Below are 19,937 nucleotides of genomic sequence, written 5' to 3'. Positions count from 1 at the left end.
AATAACGCTTTATCACAACAGTCATAAATATTCATGAAGGCTTATTCATGTTCATGACAGGTGTTACGTCATGTTTATGACAGTGTCATGTCAGTCTTATTCAACCCCCTTCAAATAAAGTGTTACCAGAAAAATATATGTTTCAAGCTTTTTGCCTCTCTGTCCATCCATCCAGGTGAATCATCCCAAAGAAATAGATCAAGATAAAATGAGAATTTTGACATGAAAAACAGGCAGCAAATTAAGGCAAACAAAATGTTAAAAGAAAGCTGCACATCTAGTGCCATTTATGATACTAGGTTTTTTTTTTTTTTAGTTTGAATTGAATTATAATTGCAATGATGCAGTTGCCATTAGTGTTTTCATGACACCTTCGATTTTTTTATGCTTACATAGTCCTCATCTGTTTATACACTTTTTTGACCTGTTTTTCTTACATTGAACACTAGTTGTTTAATTTCCAGCTACGGAAATGGCAGGGGATATCTTTGACAATCCCAATTTTTTTTGTTTCTTCCTCCTTCTAAGAAGTCATAAAATCCTACTCTAGCCCCTCTACAACTTGTTACCAATGATCATTATAACGTGTAAATAATAACAAGACTGCTCAGCAATGTTCACCTTGTAGTATATGTAATGTCTTCCTTTTTGGGTGTGATACAAAGACATGCAATCAGCACAAAGCAAAGAACAGCAATGTATTTACAATTTACAAAGAATCACTTCTCTGTAAAAAATAGCACTTATAAATATGATTTACATAACAAAATAAATATGTAAAAGTTACCAATGTAGCTTGAGTTACTTTTTTTTTTTTTTTGTTAAAAAATATGTTACAGAATAAAATTACAATTAGTAATACTTCTTTTTTTTTCCGGTGTGATGAAAAATAGAGGTCCTTTACAAGCATATTTTATAAAGTCATCATTACATACAAACAATGTCATTATATTAAAACGTGATCTCTATGATGAAATAAAAGAATGGAGTTACAATGGTGAACACTTCCAAATAATCTATACAAATACTCATAAAATATACAATACACAACATTTGTCTCCCTTTAAATGTTCATCGTGCATTGAGTTTGATGACTGTTGAGCTGTAGGGAGTTGACCTGACATAAGTGTGTGTCCTGTGATGATGACACAGTCCGTAAGAAAGAGGTATGGATGTAATGGCACTATAATGTGTATGTATAGCTGTTTGTGACTTGTTTCCAGGTCCACCTTAACACCATTTCAGAGTATGATTAGAACTATTATATATTGATGTAGCTTCAGCCGCAAAAATTCGCATGTCCGATTTCAACTAGGTGTAGACCAGTTTCAGGTATCAAGGTTGAAAGCTTAAAAGTTGAAAGCTTAAAAGAATGAAACGAATAAAGTAATTAAAAGAATAAAAGAGAGCAACTTGCTGTTATCTGGTGAAAGTCTCACTATCTCACTCATTTAATAAAACAGCTTCTTTTAAAATAGGTATATCAATATTTCATAAAGTTGTTGTTTCGAAATCACCAGCATTTTTCATTGTACGGTTGCTACAGTTTAAGGTCATTTAAATGACATGCCAGTGTCGGTGGCATGTGGTTGAAGATTTCTCTGACTGTATGGAGATTGGAGAAAACCGACTGCTTGCAAAAGTCACAGACTTTCGTTTAAGGTGACATTGTTTTAAAACTATAGTTGGCAATTCAAGAGCAGCATGATTGAAGGCAGCTGACTACAAGTTAGCCACCTGAGCAGATACCTGAACTGATTAACCAGTCATTTATTTTCCAGGTTATCGTACTGAAAAACCTCTTATCCCGTGTCAGTGGTGTTCTATTGTTTATAAAAAAATATATGTCAATGGGAAACGGCAGAGGACATTAATCCTTTGGAATCCATTTCTCTAGAGTTACTCTGTGTTTTTGCTTGGGTCAATGTATCAGTCAAAATAACTTCTATAAACAAATCTCACAGATATAGCTATCAAAACTCTAATAATGATTATGTTAGATAATTGTAGCAGCAATTGAATTAAATGTTGCTTCCTGTTTTAATTGAAATCGATTTGATCACGATATACCTTTTTGCTGAAACCTGATCATCTTGTGAAAGTCTCAAACAAGCTCCTGCGAAATTCCAACTTTGCCTGCTTATTTTCACAATCATCGCAATATTTAGTGCAGATGCTATCTGACAACCTATTTTCATTTGGGTACCTTTAACACTAAAATAAAGGCGACTTTTTACTTTTAAGAGCTTTACTGACTGTGCTTTTCTGTATCGTTTTTACACTGTTTCTGCTAAACACATGACCCGATGTGTTTTCTATTAGAAACTATAGAAATACATCTCTAATACACAAGAGGTAATAGGATTTTTTTTTCTGTTATCAACACTATCGACTACCTAAAATATAAAACAGCATTTTTTTGTACCATTATTGCATTCACTAAATCTATTCAGTACAAAAGGATGACAGCACTAAAGACATGAAGTCAGTTAGCATCTTTAAAACTGGATTACATTCATGATATTGTTGTTTTTATTTTATTATTATTATTTTTTTTTTGGTTTTTAAAAAATAAAATATAATTTTTTGTAGCATTTATAATAGCAAGAAGTGGTGCCTGGTCATGGTGGAGCCTGGTGTGTCAGACATGACTTCAGGGTCAAACTGAAGCACCTGGGATGGAAGGAGGTCTGGAAGCAACAGAAGGGGAACTGCAGTGGGGAGGGTGAGCAGAGGTATCAGTTATGGGAGACAGGCCAGAAAGATCATCCAGTCCTGCTTGGTTCTAGCTTAAAACTGGACGGTGTGTCCCTTTTAGCTGCCACTGCTCAGCATGCCCAGTAGTTTGCTCGGGTCCATGCCTTGCTGCTGGGCCATCTTCTGCACGTCGAACCCCATGTGCATGAGAAACTGCACGACGCTCATCTCTTGCCCCGTGAATTGGTCCCGGATGGTCGGGCAGGTGGGGTTGCAGTGCGGCCAGGGGCAGTTGTCAATCAGATGCACAGGACACGCTTTGGGCGGTGGCTTGTTGTTTCTGCTGTCATGGAGGCTGCGGTCCCAGCAGTGAAGGGCTCGGGGCAGAGAGGTCCCTTTGACTTGCACGTCGATCCAGTAGCTGAATCACAACACAAGAGGGCGCCGTTAGCTCACAGTAGAAAAAACAATACATGCAAAGTCCCCCAGAATGGTAAATTTCACTCACTTTCTGGTGATAACTTCATGTGATAAACATGCTGGAGCAAACATAGCCCTGAAGAAAAGAAGGCATGATAAATAATGAATAAATAAATATATATGTTTATATATATTTTAATTCTCTTTCTAAATTGCAAGAATGCAGCCTTACGGGACATCTTTGAGTGTGTTCCTCAGCTCAATGCCCAGATTCTGGATGTAGCGCCACTGGCCTTCCTGCACAGGCTGACCTGTTAGCTGGATGTTGTCCACTGTCAACTGAGCCTCATCAAACAGCCACTGGACCACAAACACGGGACCTGCACAGAGATAAAAAAGAAGAAAAAAAAAAAAAAACAAAGAGAAAAAGGCAAATTAATTTAAAATGTTTTAAAACTTAATAATAAATGTGGATACAGGCATTTTAGTATAATAAAAATAAACCAAACAGAGCCAGCCCATGTTTTGAACAGGTTTTCATTTTAGGACTGGCATTCAGAGGATCCCACAAGCCACTGACCTCCTTTTCTTTAATCTTATTAATGAATCCCCTTTTTGCTTTTAAATTGATTTAGCATTCTTTGTACTTTGCATTGGATTCAATGTAGTCTCACTGCACTCAGGCAAGAAGAGCTAAGTTTATTGTTATGTTCACCAGAAAGCATGGAAGAAAGTTTCTATAATTGATCATTTTGCCACTTTGCAAATATGTGCCTTTGCAGGGTAGGTAGAAATTGAACTGTCTAACACAAGATGTTTATACTGATCAGGCATCATTTTATACCCACCAGAGAGATGCTTTATAGCTGCTTTTTAACTGAGGAGTTAAAGTAACTTCACATATTCTGCATATTGTAGTAATATAGCTCCAATTAATATTACATACTTTTGGTCTGAGGTCATCATTGGATATATTTCATATAAGTGAAGTGTGAAATGGGAAAAGCCATTGTGAAGGTCACAGTTAAATGTGAGATTTTAGCATTTCCATAGCATACATACACACTGTTGAAAGTGCTAAGAAATGCTACTAGCTGATGCAATTATGATCAGAAATGCTCTGATAACTTAGATACAAGATAAAATCATCAATACAGCTTTGAATTATGACTCTGCTGTAAAAAAAAAACAAAAAAAACAAAAAAAAAAACAAACAAAACTGAACTGATGCTGGAAAGAAAATTTTGTATGTGACATTTGTGAATTTATCGGCATGTCCTCTGCTTCTTCCAGTTGTATTGGTCTAACCAGGCCAGTAGGGGGCCCCACATGACAAACTCACTTTTAATTGATGGGAAGACTCTGTATCCAAAGAAACAATTCCACTCCTCTCCTTCATGGCTTTGCCTGCACCTATCAGGCACCACACCTCCCCAGTACCTTGCAGGAAATTCAACAAAACAACATAAGCAAACATGCTCTCAGTTGCCAAACAATCAAATGTGAGATGAATTTTTGATTTTATATTTATCCCCTACTTGATTCCTCTCTTGATAGTCTCTGTGGGCGTGCAACTGATTGTGTCCACACAATCCGTGCAGTGGTACTGCTTGTTGTCCAGGAACCAGCCCGAGTCGGACAGGCCTCGCACCTGTATCCCAGCGTAGCCCATCCCCTCCAGGAGCTCGGCTACGCGATCCACATTCAGCAGAACCCCCGTGCCGCCAGCACTGCGAACAGCAGCAATTCACATCTGTATCAGCAAGCGTACAGCAAAGCTACACTGATTTGCAAGAATTTCAAATTAAATACCTGCTTCCTGCTAACAGAAGGACCCTGGCATTGTCTAGACCTTTGCCCAGAAGATTTTTTACAACTTCCTGGATAATCAGGGAGCCCATGAAAGCATATCCATCTGAGCAAAAACAGTAAGAAGAGGTTTAAAATAGCCATTCCTTAAGGATGAACACACTGTCCCAACTGAGAGGACTTCATAATCTCTTACTCTGCTCTGTCTTAGCCGTAACACCACTCCACACGTCACTGGAGCAGTAGGGAATGAACCTGCACAAATGATGCATAGTTAAAACTGGCAGTAGGGAATTCAGCGACGCAGTCACTGAGCACAGAAACAGCAGTCAACTTACACCATGTTTGCGTTCCACCAGTGAGGGTTTTCCTCGGGCAGTGGAGACAGGATCCCCGTGCCTGCAGAGACAAATGTATCATTAGCCATCCTGGCTCCCCCCCAATCCCCAGACACATCCTCCTCTTACTCATCATCATTACCAAATGGATTATAGTCATTACACTGCAATGACAGAGAAAGGAATCTATGCTTTCTTAGCAGTGGGCGCCAGGTAACTATTCTGAACCATCTCATGACTGGATGCAAGGTCTTAATAACACTGTAAATGGGTGCACGTCACATCCGATCTCATTTCATTGCAAATAAGTCAAGGCAGCTTCTACTTTGCACTCTGCGGTGCAAACAAACTGACCTCTTTTAGTTTGGGGCCACTTGGAAGAGCTCATAAACCGCCTCATGGTCTCGTATCGGCTGTCGCAGTTCTCCTTGTTAAAGCAGTACCAGCCGCCTGGAAAATAACACGTGAAATGGGACGCGTCACAAATCAGTTCTCCCGTCAACTAACTCCTAATTTGATTTGGAGATGGATTTAGAAGTGAGAAGTTGGTCAGATACACACCTTCAAGGAATATCAACCAGCGTCTGCTGCCCCGAGACTCTTTCAGGTAGTACCTGTGGGGGAATAAAAGTCAGTATGACTTGCATGTTTGCGTAAAAAAAAAAAAAAAAGATCAATGTAACAACTCACTTTTTATTTTATTTTATATAAGCATTTCTCTAAGAAAATGTGATACAGATAGAAACCTGCAAGGTAACACTCTAACTACTCTTTCACCAGCATAGAAAAACAGAACAAATATGACTTCATTGCTTTAAAATAAACAAAAAAGTCCTTTATCTTCATTTGATTTTTATCTGTGAAAACTGACAGAAAACAGCAACAGTGGAGAACAATGAGCCTATGTGTGTTTTCTGCTCTGATGCGATGCTTGAATGGGAGATAAACATCACACCAACCCCTATCCCAGGTTGTACCATCATTTCTCAACGTGGAGCTCATCATTCTTCTGTCTTTCCCACAGTGTGGATATAAGTCGAGAAAAAAGAAAATTAAGAGAAATTAAGAATTGTCAAGTTTCAAGTGCACTTTGAGGCATAGAAAAAAAAAAGAAGAAAGAATTGAAAGTAGTATTTTCTCCAAACAGCAACTGCAGAACAACTTAATTAATGGTGGGACATTCAAGGAGAGAGCATGGCTATGATTTTTGGATGCACTTGTTAAAAAAACATACCATTATTTTATTGAAAATGGTCTAACCTGCTATGGTTAGATCAGAAGAAGAAGCTTCTCAACTGGATTTAATTTTAATTTTTTTTTCTATTCTTTCAACTTCGCCAATGACTCAACTCAAGAGACTGCCAAAAGACATTTCATTGAGTTTAAAGAGGACAGACTTGGCTTGCACCTTCCAGCTGCTTGTTCAGACCGCTGAATCACACGTTTTGGCTTCGGATGATGCTTAACGCAACTATTGCCAGCAAGAGTCGGCGATGCAGTTTCCAAACAACAAAGAATTTATTGGAGCATTCTTGGGAAGTTTAACAAGCTTCGCTGTGAAGGTGTCGTGTTGACCCGCTCGCGCTAAACAAGAGTGATTCTGGGAGGTGAATTACAACACCATTCCTGAACGATTAACTTTAAGCGTCTAATCTTTGGATGTGTATAGCTGTGATTAATAGCTCTCAGGAAAATGGTGTTTATGTGAATGAAAGGACATCTGCCAATACCAGGCTGGGTCTCCACAGCGCTCAGAATCTTATAGTGAAAGCAGCCGGCTCTCACCACATGCCACTTTGAGATCAGACTGGATTCTAAATCCACAGGTACATGAAATTTAGTCAATGTGATCCACGTCTAAACTCTTCAAGGATGGGTTTTCATGAACTAAAACCATCTGAAATGAATACCTATGGGACACATGTAGTTCATTGTATCTTTTTTTTTTATTTCCCTTTTTTTTTATTATCCTCCACACGTCCTCCTTGGTGCTATTGCAGATGCTGGTATTTTTGGTTGATTCATGCCGTCTACCCACGGGACGCTTCCTACTGCCATATGCCTCAATACATACCCACCAGGGGGATTTTGGTTTGATTCGGGGTCAAAACATATCATAGTTACTGGAGCAAACAGAGATTACAGCTAAAACAGGTTTTGGGAAAGTGAAATTCACCTAAATTTAATTATTCATTAGATTTGAGCATTTATGTGATTATTCAACTTCAAATTCCCTTAAAACTTCAAATGAAAGCTTAAGTACAACATGGTTTATAATGATTAAAACAGGAAGTTAGGAAGGATGAAATATCAATCCACAGGGACAAATTGGGGAAAGGCTGAATGGAAGAAATCTCACTTGTATCACCTGTCTGATTTTTTCTTCTTTATTTATTTTTTAAAAAGCTGATTAAGGTACAGGATGAATATCTCAATACCCCCTTTATAAAAAGCAAATCTCACCTACAATGCGAGGTAGCTAGACCCACCATAATGTTTTTTTTTTTTTTTTTTTTAATGTTGCCAGGACAGGACACGCTTAAAAGTGATTTACGTAACAAAGAAAACTGCAAATAATAACTAGATGATATGTTTACAGTATAATTTATCTCAGATTTCCATTATGTGCTGATAGTCTAAAAACAGCCAAGAACACATATGCTACTTTTGTGATTAAATTGATGCACAAGGACATACATTATATATATATATATAAAACAATTTTTCAAAGCTTGCATCTCTTTTTCCAATCAAATACATAATAGGTTTAGCTGTCAGTTGCAGAATAATGAAGCAGAACACTTCTGAAACATCCCAACTCCACTGTTTGGGTCCCGTCGTCAAACATTCTCTGTCTGAAAGTAACGTGCTTGCAATAGGCAGGGGTCTGCAAACTTACACCGAAGCTTTCTGCAGAGCAAATCCTGCATTCTAATTTGAAGCAAAGGAAATGAAGCATGGACCATGTGGCTCCCCGCAAATTTCATGCTCCGCTGACGCAAAGCAGCTGTCCAGATCCTACCTTATCCTGACTGAGCCTCCGCTTTTTGTACTTTTGCACTCTTTACACACGTTTGCCAATCATGTGTTTTCCAACAGACGCTGCTAACACTGCGACGTCGTTTGGGGGGGGAATGACAAAACGGAACTTTATTTTTAAGTCCATACGTTTAGTGTAAACGTAGCCAAAGGAAGGACATCAAAAGTCAGGGTTGGTTAGCCGAAAAACAAACCCTAAACACTTCAACCACATTTAGACATCTTAGACGTCTCAACAGAACGCTTTTTACGGCTCACTTTCATAAATAACTTCACATTTCTAAGTATATATGTACAAAGTAAGATTTTAATTTGGGAAACAAACTTGACCAAGTCGCGAAAGTTCACTTTTGGAAAAGCACTTTCTTTCTCAAGTCAGATGCGACTGACTGCAGGTGACCAGGAGCAGAGAAAGCCCCGCTTGAGGCACAACAGCAGCAGCTCAGGTGACCCTGAAACTAAATTTGACCACATACGTGTCTGCGCGCTAACGTGATTTGCTACGTACCCGGCGGGACTCCCGTCGTTGCAGGTGACTGACGTGTTCACCAGAAAGTTCAGCTTCATGTCGTGGTCAAGCTTCTGTGCCGAGCACGGGTACAGGGACTGCGCGAGGTTCTTCACCTGCGTCATGAAGTTATCCATGTTCTCCTCCACTGCGGTGAAGTCCAGAGGGAAGCTCTCCGTGGTGTCGCCCCTGTCCGACCGGTGCGTGGGAGGGGGCGGCGAGCGGCGAGGCTGCGGGTTGCGGCCGCCCCGGAACCTCCGCGCGCACAGAGCACCGGGCTGCATCAGCACCAGCAGCAGCGGCACCAGGAGCAGGGATGGGACCATTCTGACGGCTTTCATCTCAAGATGTTTCAACAGATACAACAACAGACGGAGCGATGCGCGCAACTTTCCTGAGTAAATCAACGGCTATCACGCCCGGATTCGACGGAGCTTGTCAAGCTCCTAAGATGTCAAATTTAAAATGACTTAAAAACAAAAAAAGTCCTAAGAGACCAACAAGTCATCCACTAAGCTTTCTGAACCTGATGCAAACCCTCTCAGACAGAAGTCAAACCTCTGCTTTACAAGACGGACTGGAGTGCCTCTGGATCAAGCGCACAAGCTTGAACAACAACACTTGTGCCATGCTCTTGTATTTTATTCAAACTTTCCCCCCATGTGCGTCCACCCAGCCAATCGCTGCTGCGGGGGCAGGACTTAGGGCACGATCAAGCGTGGCAGACTAGCCCCACTTCTTTTTCTCTCTTTTTTTTTTATTTAAACAGGAAAAAATGTCGATGCGTTGGTTCTTTTGATCCACAATGTTTTATTTGATGTGGTAGCTTTTACTGGCCTTGAAATGCCCATTTCCCATCCTACCGCAAATTTATGAAGTGAGAATACACTCAAAGAAAAACAACTGAGAAAAACCTACAATTTTTTTTTTTGTGTGGCAAAAGAAATCATTTAAGAAAAAAATATTATTATTATATTATTATTATTATGATCGAATTTGCACTTGTTATTTGTCTACTGTATTTGTTTATGTTTGTATTTTATTGATTCCATTTCTGAGTTGCTCACATTTCTTAAAGGAAAAGACACTTCTATTTTTTCATCCAGACTGGGCCTCTGAAGATCAAAGCAGCCATCACTCTTTCTTCCCCTGTTTGCATCCTTCCTCCCACTTCAGTCCTTCCCAAAACTTTCCTGCTGTACTGTATATTTTAAGTGGAGCAGAGCATCCTGATGGGAAGCTGGCTTTTTAACACAGGAATGCCTGGTTATGGTTGAGGTGAGCTTCCAGGGAACAGCTTCTGTCTTGTCAATGACGCCTTTGGGTCAAAGTGTATAACTTAACTGACACAATAATTTTCCACAAAATGAAAAGGCATCCCAAAAGGGCAGGCACACGGCAACCAAGAATATGGATACAAGTTTTGCGAGAGTGATGTGGTTATGTTGCGAATGTTGAATTCTAGCATCAATGCAACAAAAGTAAAGATTTATATAGCGATTTATCCAGTGAGGAGGGGGGAAATCAGAAGTGTCATCTGAAGACAGTTGCTTGGAGACATAACAAACCAGCACCCAGAAATTGTAGCAAACCTGTAATTTGAAAACAAAAGTTTTTGCAGGATTCGGCTAGGTGTTGAACTTATTTTTGTTTATGTTCAATTAGCTCTACAAGGGTGAGCATCAACACTTCCATTTCTTCAAACAACTGCGTCACCTGTGGAGGTGAACAGTGATGGTGCCAGTCCCTAGTCAGTCAGTATATTACTCATGGGAGTTCAACTGCACTGCTATTGACATACAGTAGTGCCTTCATATTTTAAGGCTCTTATTGTTCAATAAAAGTACATTTTAAAATTAGCTATCAGCAGATTTGGTGAAAAAAGAAACTTTCAGTTCCTTCTTGATGAAATTATTAATGATAAAATTACTTTCTCCTTATGTTTAGAGAACTTTCACAAAACAAGACCATTATAAAACATAAAGTCTGAATGAAAAGCTGCAAGCAACCTTGATCAGCCTTCACTCAAGGTTGGTCAGTGGCCTAATCCAGGGCTTCGCCCCACTCTTCAGTAAGATCAATCTCTGTCTTTCAATAGGCACACTTAGCCAGTAAGTTGTGTTCCTTGCAAGACCTTAAAAAAATGGATTTAATCACGAATAATGTCTGATGTGAAGGAGCAAAAAGTTAGGTGCCTCATTCATTTCACCCAACTTCCTGATTGGTAGTGAAGGATTGGCATGGACAAACAAAAAGAAAACTGATTATTTCCAATAGGGTTCTTACGATAATGTCATCAGAAAAAGCGTGACTCTAATATGATTAACAATTAAAGAGGAACTTTCAATTGGACATTTCATTTCACTTTCTCAGCGGCCAGGACGAAAACCATGCTAGCAAATTATGACCCAGATGTTGAGTATGTTTGTTTAGCAACGGAAACTTTTGCGGTGCTCAAATCTTGAATGTGGGATACACAGTAACCAAGACATTCTAAAGGATGCTGAGGGATCTATTTTGCAACTCATTTGGCCTGGAGTTTCATTCATTCATTCATGCTCAGTTTGGTTGTTCTATGTGTGATTTGGAGCCACATTTTAACACAGCATAAATCAAAATCTGCCATGCCACCATGCCTACACACATAGCCACACCCTCCAGTGAAAAGTCATAGTTCTTAATCCTGAGCAACCTCAACAATAGCTATAGTTAGGATGCCTTCACCAGTAAAACATGTCACTTCCTGTTCTCAGTAGGAGGAGCTTGCGCACCTGTTTTAAAGAGTGATGCCACATTGAAATTTTGATGTCACTCACATCTCGTTGACATCATACCACTTCTATTAAACGTTTGTGTTTGATACATCTGATACATTAAAATACATAGAAGAGGCCTGTTAAAATATAACTTCTCTAAAGCGACACGTCGTTCTGTTCATTTTTTTTTAACGATAATGACTAACTTCCTTCTTTTGTTTTAGGCAGTTTTCCAAGTGACTATTATTCATCATCCAGAGTTCTATTACTGTGCACATTTCCATAGCAGTGTGTGAATTTGCTGCTCTTTAGGGGTTGGTTCGGAGCAATTGAGGTAGCCTGGCTTTAGATTATCTCAAATAAACAGCTGCACTGTTTGCTGTTAAAATTTATGATTCCATTGTGAAAAAAACAAAAAGTTGATCAAAATGTTTGAAATTGCTCATATACCATCCATCAAAATTCCATTCAAAAAGACAACATGACCAAACAGCTTAAAATACCCTAACTTAGACCTTGTCTAAATGACGTGAAGCTGCTGTGAGCCAGGAAAAATGAATCTGATGCTTCAAACACATGCTTGGATAGATTAAAACATGTGCTAAGGTCCAAGAGTAGAGGTTCTGTCACAGGCGGAGTGTATAGTCACTTTGACCCATACCTCCCTGTTTTATCACGCATCATCTTCAAAAATGAAACCCTTAAATCACTCGCAGATGGACTCTGGCCTCTGACACACGCAGTGCCCTGGCGAGGAAATGTTCTCCGACCAAAGAAGAGTGAATTGTAGATGATTGCATCTAATGTTCTATGTACTAGGCATGTTAACAGACTTAAGAAATTAAAAAAAAAAAAGGTTACAACTTCCCACCATTGTGTGAAAGGTGGGTTTCTCTGCATACCTTCGCTGAAATCGAAGCACTAAGCCTTTCTTTTGCCAATAATTCTCTTTCTGTCCTTTTTTTGTCCTCTTTGTGTAGCATACACTCAAATTTACCCATGCAAGCCTGACTGGATTAATCCAAGAATTAGGTCATCTGAAAATGACCCAGCTGTTCTGATGGCAGTCCTTCAGAAGTGCCCCGGTATAGCCCCCCCACCCCAACTCCAGGCCTCCTGTGAAAGTCAAAGCTTGTCTTTCATCTCCGATCAGTTGCATGTGCCCTCACAGATTCACAGGTTTTACTGCTTAAGTCTGAGTTGGCAGCAGTGATCATGTGACTGCTAGCTGTTTGGCGTTCAGACACTTCATAGCTCTATGAGTCCCCTTTCCGTCTTTGTGCCCTACCAAGTCTGCGTGCACATCCCCATCTCCTATCGCCCCCATTGCTGTTAGCTCTGATTTGTGCAGGGTTGCTGCTGAGGGTCTGTCCGTGATCGTCAAATCCTGCTAGTTGGAACTGTTAGGTCAGGTTACATCAAAGAGATCAGGAGGGATCAGCCTCTTGAAAGGGACAAGCTCTGGCTCACATCATCAGAAACAGGTGGAGGTCCTCATTGGAAGAACAAAGGAGGGATCGCCAGCTATAAAACTTTTATAATTCATTGAAGAGTTTCTTTAAATTTCCTTAAATCACCATTTATTTTCCCACACATTATGCAAAAAGCCAAAAAGTAGGAGTGTAAAACATATTAAAGCATTATGGTAAGTTGAAGACTGTGAGCCTGAAGTAAATCCCATAAAGGTCACAATCCCAAAGACCAGGATTTAGCAGTATAATACCACAAAGTGTTTTAGCTTGGAAGTCTGATCAGATTCAGAACATAAAGGGATCTGGAAATGTCTGGAAATCAGCTCAGGTGTGATGAATTATTTTAAAATTTACAGATATTTTGGGACACAGGAGAAAATTATTAGACAAATCAATAGTTTTCTTGGTAAATAATAGAGGAGTTGACATGAAAATCATGCAATATATCAGCAACAATTCAAGTAACCCAGGTGTGCAAATAAATAAATAAGCAAAAATCAGTCAACAAGTTAAACTATGTGTAAAATTGATGCTAAAATAACACTGGAGATACATATTTCTAAACCTCATAATGTCACCATGAGATCATTATCTGGGTCATATTTTGGAAGAAAAGAACATCAGTTCACCATAATCCAGTCATTTCTTGGTGCTCCTTTACAAAAGTTTTGTCAGAAGACTCAAGTCATAATCAGATGAGTCACGGACCACTTGAAGAGAGAATACATTTTTTTTATTATTTTTGTTTTATGTAAAAAAAGTGTATATAAAGTCATCACACAGAATGTCTCTGCTGTAAAAAACAACAACAATGAAGCTCATTTTAAAATTGCTTCTAATCATCTTGTCAAGCAAACCAAATAGGGAATACACTGAGGTCAGAAGAGCTCAAAATGTAACTTTTTTTATTTTATTGTACACACGCCATGGTAAGAGGAGAAATGATGCTGCACATTATCCCTGAAATGACATACAGATAGTTCATTGTAGAGGCGAGAACATCTCACTGTCAAGACAATTTTTTCTAACAATATGAAAATGGAACATGATGCAAGACAATGATCCCACATAACCAAGAAAAATCTGAATTTTTAAAGCAGCAACAATGAAACTGTCAACTGCTCAGCAACGATCCAATTAAAAAAAATCTTTTGAAAGCAAGAAAGAAATGTTTGTTTGCTTGAAGACAATTTCATAGGAAGAATGAATCAAAATCACACTTGAGCAATGTAGCTTACAGCAGACGTTCTGAAGCATTGTTTGCCAAAGCAAGTCTCTGTCAAGTATTAAATGCATTTCAGTACACGTTATTTATGTGCTTATTTGTGTTTATTTCTTTTTAGGCATGGATTGCTTGGGCTTATACCAACATTTTGTATGAATGTGATGTCAACGAACCCATTAGGAACATATTTACTTTGGAATATTTGTCATTAAAACCTTTTTTCCCTACTGCATATACTATTCATGCTTTTTTTTTCTTTCATTTACCAGATTTTATATTTCCTGGCACTGTGGAGTTTCCTTTACAAACATACACTGTTATAAGGTCTCTGTGGAAGCCTTTCTAACCACAGCTTCTGTTCTGCGTCACCTTGAGGCAACCCTACGGAAGCAGGAGGTCCCCCTTAATTTTAATGCTAGAACCTTTGTTTGAAACCCCAAACAACAACATGTACTGATGCTTTTGGGTGTTAACGCACAGTGGAGCTCCTTTCATGTGCCCTAGCCACATGTTCCTGATATTTTCCCAGAGAATCAGTAAACAACCTTGACTGAAGTCAAGAGGTGCCATCTAAGATGTGCATGTAAACTGGGGATGGGGGGTGAGGGGAGTAAGACAGAGTAAGAGAGGCAGGAGACATCTGTCGAGCAGGCTCTCATTTCGTAAGAGGAGAACGTCTATTGGTTGCAGATGATGCCCTCTTTGATAAAAAAAACAAAAACTCTTAAGATAGCATTGGAGATCTTATTGACACTAAATAGCAATCAAACCATTGTTTTTGCAGCGGAGCTGTTTGTTGTTGGCGGTGAAAAGCCAGCACTTGCTGCCTGTTAACACTTTTGTCACATCATTTACCCCGAGAGAGATGGATGCGTGTGTCTGTCAGGGCGGGGTTTACATGCATGTCTTGCGTGTTTGCCCGCATGTGTGCAGGAATGTGTCGGTACGCTTTCAGGATGACTCGGGGTGGACCAGGGTGCGATGGAGATACTGGCGCACGAAAGTGCGCACAACCATCCTCCAGGGGGTTTTGCATTCATGCTTGGTCCCTGAATCACCCTTTACTATGCCCTCTGCCAGGTAGCCAGGAGAAAAGCAGACGACAGAGACCAATTACCTTTTAAAATGTGCTATTATTATCCCCGGAGAGGCGGCAGCCCTCCTGCCACTATGTCTAATCTCATTGCCAGTGAGACAGAGGGAGAATCCGGCTCTGCCGTCTCCAAAATGTTTATTTATGCCACACATTTGCCATAGGACATGGAAAAGCCCTTATTACAGGTCATCACAGCAGAGTCACAACACATTACTCATTTTTTTGTCCTTTAACCTGCCATTCCCAATGGGGAGCTCTTTTGAAGTCCACACCCTGACATAAAACATGGTCATTATTCTATTATGAGAGCTGTATTTGAAGCTGTTTTTGAGCTGCAGATAAAAAATAAAAAAAACAACATTATTTTTATGATGTTGTTTTGTTTTGGTGTTGTTGACTTGCAACATAAACGTCCAAAACACTGGATTGAAACTGTTGATACAAGGATTAAGGTATAATTTATAAAAATGATTTAGAAATGACTTCAGTGTATTTGGCATGTAGCACCTTCCTGTTGTTGTACCACTGTAAAGTCTCCAGCTTGTGGTAAGGTTCTCATTTTGACACTCTTAACACCATTTGCTTTCATCACCTCACCAGGATGTCGAGACCATTGGTACTACAGAAGACAATGATCACTGCCAGCATCTGGGCTGGCTTCGTACCTGCTTTGATGTCACATTTTAGTGCACAGAGGGCTGTGGGTGATGCCAAAGAGCACCCATAGTCGCCAGTTTCTGACAAGCCATCTTTCATCAGAATGACATAGCCTTGCCACTTGATTACTTTCCACGGGCTCTTCCCAGCCTGGGAATTTTTTCGCCAGAAACATGAAATCATCACCTCAGCTTTTACAGCCCTCTCTCTCTCTCTCTAAAAAAAAAAAAAAAAAGAGGCACATCGAAGACATTAGTTGTGTGGCATCCAAGTAGTTCCTTTTGGAGAAACCTGAGGAAACTTCAGTTCGGGCTGGACTTTTGTTACCACTTTGGTTGCCGATACTCTTGTATCACTGCTTAAGATTACCTTAACAGTGTTAGTATCTGTCACCTACAGGTCTGCCTGCTTTCATTTTCACCATCTTGAGATTGTCTTCAAAAACATTTGAAGAATAAAGGCAACATGGTTTTACATTTGCAATGCTTTTACCCACCGATACTGATCATCCCCAATTCTGATTTCTTTCCAGTCATCATGTCTGAGTAGTCAAGCAGAGACTTTGTCAAGAAAACATTGTTTTACTGAATTAAAAGAAAGATGATTTTGACATGCTAAACTGTTTTGCGTACCTTAAATTAGCAACTAGCAAGAAAAAATGAGCATGACTGGCTTTATTTGCCTTAAATATTGATCTCTAAATATATTCACCCAGTCATGGTTTGTAAACGATGACAAAAATAACACTGGTGACACTGGGGTTGCCTTTAGTATGGGTAAGAGAAAGTTGGTACCATAACAGTATGTAACAGCTTGTACCATAACAACAGATTCCCTGTCTAACTTTGTGTCATACTGTGTGTGTACGAATTTTACTGAGGGACAAACAACCAAAAGCGCAAACAAATGTTTATTGAAGCCGTTTCATATGCACAGCAGCTCGTTCTGGATACTGAGGCGCCAACTTCCTGTTAATTTTCAAACTTTTTACATGCCGTCTTCAAAATAAAAAATGAAATGCATAATTATACTGTATCTTTAAATGTGTTTGTATGTAATATTATGGAAATTGCTGATTGGGGGAAAAAAAAAAAAGACTACATTTTTGAGTTTTCCATCAGGTGGTAACCGGTCGGCGTCTGTCACGCTTTAAGTTCACCAGCGGCGGGAACAAGTCAATTTGAACCTTGAACCATATTCGACATAGCCTTTGATGGTTTGTGTGAAAGCGCATCCTCTTACAAAAGCAGGTAAGTATTGTGGGATCTAAGTAGAAAAACAGACATATTGAAACCACTTCCAACAAATCCACGTGTTCCTTTTAAAATCGTGTGTCATCGCCACAAATATTCTGTCTTTGGTTTGAGGTCATCTGTAGGTATATTTATTCAAAGGAATTTAACGTATCTGTTTGGGAATGCACAACGCCCACTTTCTTTTCTCCTGTGTCCAGATGAAGGTGGTCATTTGTGGTTGGAGAAAAAAGCATTACTCAAGCTGAACTCACAGAGGGAAGCAGAAGCAATGAGCTGGACACATCATCTTGTTTTTGTCATGACTAATAGGGTGACTGCTACCAGCATCCTCTGCTATGTCTATGAAGTTATGATCATCGCATTCCTGGAATCTTCTGTGAACTTTCTAAAACACAATGGTTGTAAATGCTTTTCATGACGCTCCAGTTAATCTTCTTGGTGATTCTTTCTACTAAAAGTACGAAAACGATCGATTGAAGAACTAAGCAGTTATTATGGTGGAACAATGTTAATGTTGGGGATGAAAAAAAAAAAAAACTGGAAAACATCAGGAGAACAACTGGAATTCCCACAAAGAGAATACTGTCACATCTGGTGTGCAGGTGTAGCAGGGTGCGTCTTGTATCACAAATATATTTTTGCAATACTATTTTTAGGAAGCTCCTCGGAGTGAGACTGAAGGGGTTACCCACTATCAGGGACGCTGAGCGGAAAGCTTATCCCCTTAAAGAGATTGTTGAGCAGCCAGGTTACCGCTGGGAAAGGACAACTGTAACGCGTCTGAAGCGTAACCTGTTCTCCAGCTTTACCTTTGAAACAAGATGAAGATCAGCTGTGGCTCTGAAGTCATTGCACCTTCAAAGGTAATTAACACATGGGTTTTGTTTGGGCCCCGATGAACCCCAGATTATGTAGGTACAGATGGTCCGTGGGGTCGACGACAGACTCCGAGAGCAAGGTGTGCTCCGATGTGCTTTCATGTCAGCAGGAAGTGCTTGACCCCCGGCCCCTCTTGACCTCAAATCGAGACTGTCAACACCACTTTCTTGAGAGCCCTGTAAAGTTTAACATGTGGACAAAGACAGAAGGCTTGAGGAGCAAGTGGACCCAGCTGGCATCTCTGCTTTGCAATCCTCTTCGACAGTTATGCAAATGCAGAGTTATGTAAGTTCAAAGGCTTGTTTTATCAGTCGTGTGACTGAAAGTACAACATCAGTCTCTAAGCATGAAAACAGAGATAAGAAAAATGTTTTCTATTTTATCCAGAATGAGTTTTTGTGTGTGTGTGTGTGTGTGCGTGTGCCCTTTTTGTTTTGAGCATGTGCCTCATATTTTTACTCTCTGAAGTTTTTTTTTTTTTTTTCCTGCTGTATCAAAGAGACAGGTCCTGTTTTCACCTTGATAGATCACAAACTTACGCTTGGAGGCGGCTCAGACAAGTCACTTTTCGCTTCATCTCCTCTGATCTCTTGTTCAGTGCAAAAACCCAGAGATGTTGATCATCAAGTTCAGAAAGGTTTTTTGAGTCATCCATTACCAACTTCATATGTGATCAATTCTCTTTCACCGACTCCATTTGATGAAAAAGCTCTGATTTGGAGTTATCCGTTTATTCCCTTTCTTTTTAAGGTTAGCCTACGAAAATTATTCTCTTTCAGACAAAATGTTAAGTTAACTTTAACTTAAAGTAGCTGACATACTGAAAATATGTAGAATATGTAGTAACAGTGTATCATAATAATAAAAGTTAAGGAACTAAAAGGAAGTGTTAATGTTCGGAAAGGTATAAAAAGGTTATAGTTTTCACAGGAAGTTTTTCAGGAACCGAGGAAGATTGTTTCTCTTTCCTGTGTTTACAACTTAGTAACCAAGGCCAAATCACACAAAAGTGAACAAAAATGTTCACTGAAATCAGAGTTGCTAAGTAAGGGAATATTTGAATGGAGCCGCATTTGCATTCAAATACATGAATATAACCATAAAAACAAAATGTCTGCTAATACTTTCTTTTAAGTTTTTTTTATTTATTTTTTTAAAATCCTTCTGAAAGTTTCAGCATTGAACCTTATGATGACAAATTATGGACTATTTCAAATAAATTAATAGTTAACCTTCGTGATCTTGTTTATTTTTTATTTTTTTGCCAGAAAGGGCAACAAACAAGATCGTGAAAAAGCTGCAGAAGGCTTTCAACATTCAGAACAAAAGTAACAATGTGGAATGTCAAAAACAAAAAATAAAATAAAATAAAATAAAATAAAATAAAATAAAATAAAATATTGCATTCTCTTGCATTCTAAGACTGGCTTAATGGTTTGAGAAATATGCTTTTTGTTTTCTTAGAGTTCATTTTATTCAACTAAGAAAGATTTGGAAGACCACTTGAAAGGTGTTGCTAAAACCAAGCGACAGTGGTGAACTCTGTTGCACGTGTTCCCAGTTAGCACCGTCAGAATGCACCAGATCGACTCTATCTGTGCTTCTGCTAGCGTCAAACTCATCCTAGGGATCCCCAGAGTTTAATATGAATTACTTCAAGCAAGACACATGGATCTGTGGGTCAGCAGCCTTTCTCAGGAGTGTTTGATGATGGCATTTTATTGTTCCAGAAGGTCAAGATCTTCAAAGCTCTCCTTCTGTTCTCCACAGGGCACCCGGGCAGCA

At 39.3% G+C, this 19,937-nt stretch overlaps 1 protein-coding gene across 1 annotated transcript; it reads right to left on the bottom strand.

The window, feature by feature from the left end:
• Positions 1-684: 684 nt before the first annotated feature.
• Positions 685-9,422, bottom strand: notum1a (notum, palmitoleoyl-protein carboxylesterase a). Its single transcript, XM_015057412.1, has 11 exons — positions 8,812-9,422; positions 5,826-5,878; positions 5,619-5,714; positions 5,265-5,325; positions 5,123-5,181; positions 4,930-5,032; positions 4,656-4,847; positions 4,460-4,557; positions 3,350-3,497; positions 3,206-3,253; positions 685-3,118 (listed from the first exon to the last, which is right to left on the bottom strand). The coding sequence occupies exons 1-11, from the start codon at positions 9,150-9,152 to the stop codon at positions 2,815-2,817; spliced, it is 1,503 nt and encodes a 500-aa protein (XP_014912898.1). The 5' UTR covers positions 9,153-9,422; the 3' UTR covers positions 685-2,814.
• Between the last annotated feature and the right edge of the window lie 10,515 nt (positions 9,423-19,937).

The sequence above is a fragment of the Poecilia latipinna genome, unplaced genomic scaffold (assembly GCF_001443285.1).
Source record: "Poecilia latipinna isolate Pla-1442-1.1 unplaced genomic scaffold, P_latipinna-1.0 Scaffold1460, whole genome shotgun sequence".
Taxonomy (NCBI): domain Eukaryota; kingdom Metazoa; phylum Chordata; class Actinopteri; order Cyprinodontiformes; family Poeciliidae; genus Poecilia; species Poecilia latipinna.
This window is presented reverse-complemented; position numbering and strand designations above follow the sequence as displayed.

Excerpts from the sequence above, each read along its gene's own strand:
- notum1a (XM_015057412.1), bottom strand. The coding sequence starts at position 9,152 with ATGAAAGCCGTCAGAATGGTCCCATCCCTGCTCCTGGTGCCGCTGCTG. Across the intron at positions 5,033-5,122 it reads TACGGCTAAGACAGAGCAGA|ATGGATATGCTTTCATGGGC; the intron begins GTAAGAGATTAT and ends GTTTTTGCTCAG. Across the intron at positions 3,498-4,459 it reads AGTCTTCCCATCAATTAAAA|GTCCCGTGTTTGTGGTCCAG; the intron begins GTGAGTTTGTCA and ends ATCTCTGTGCAG.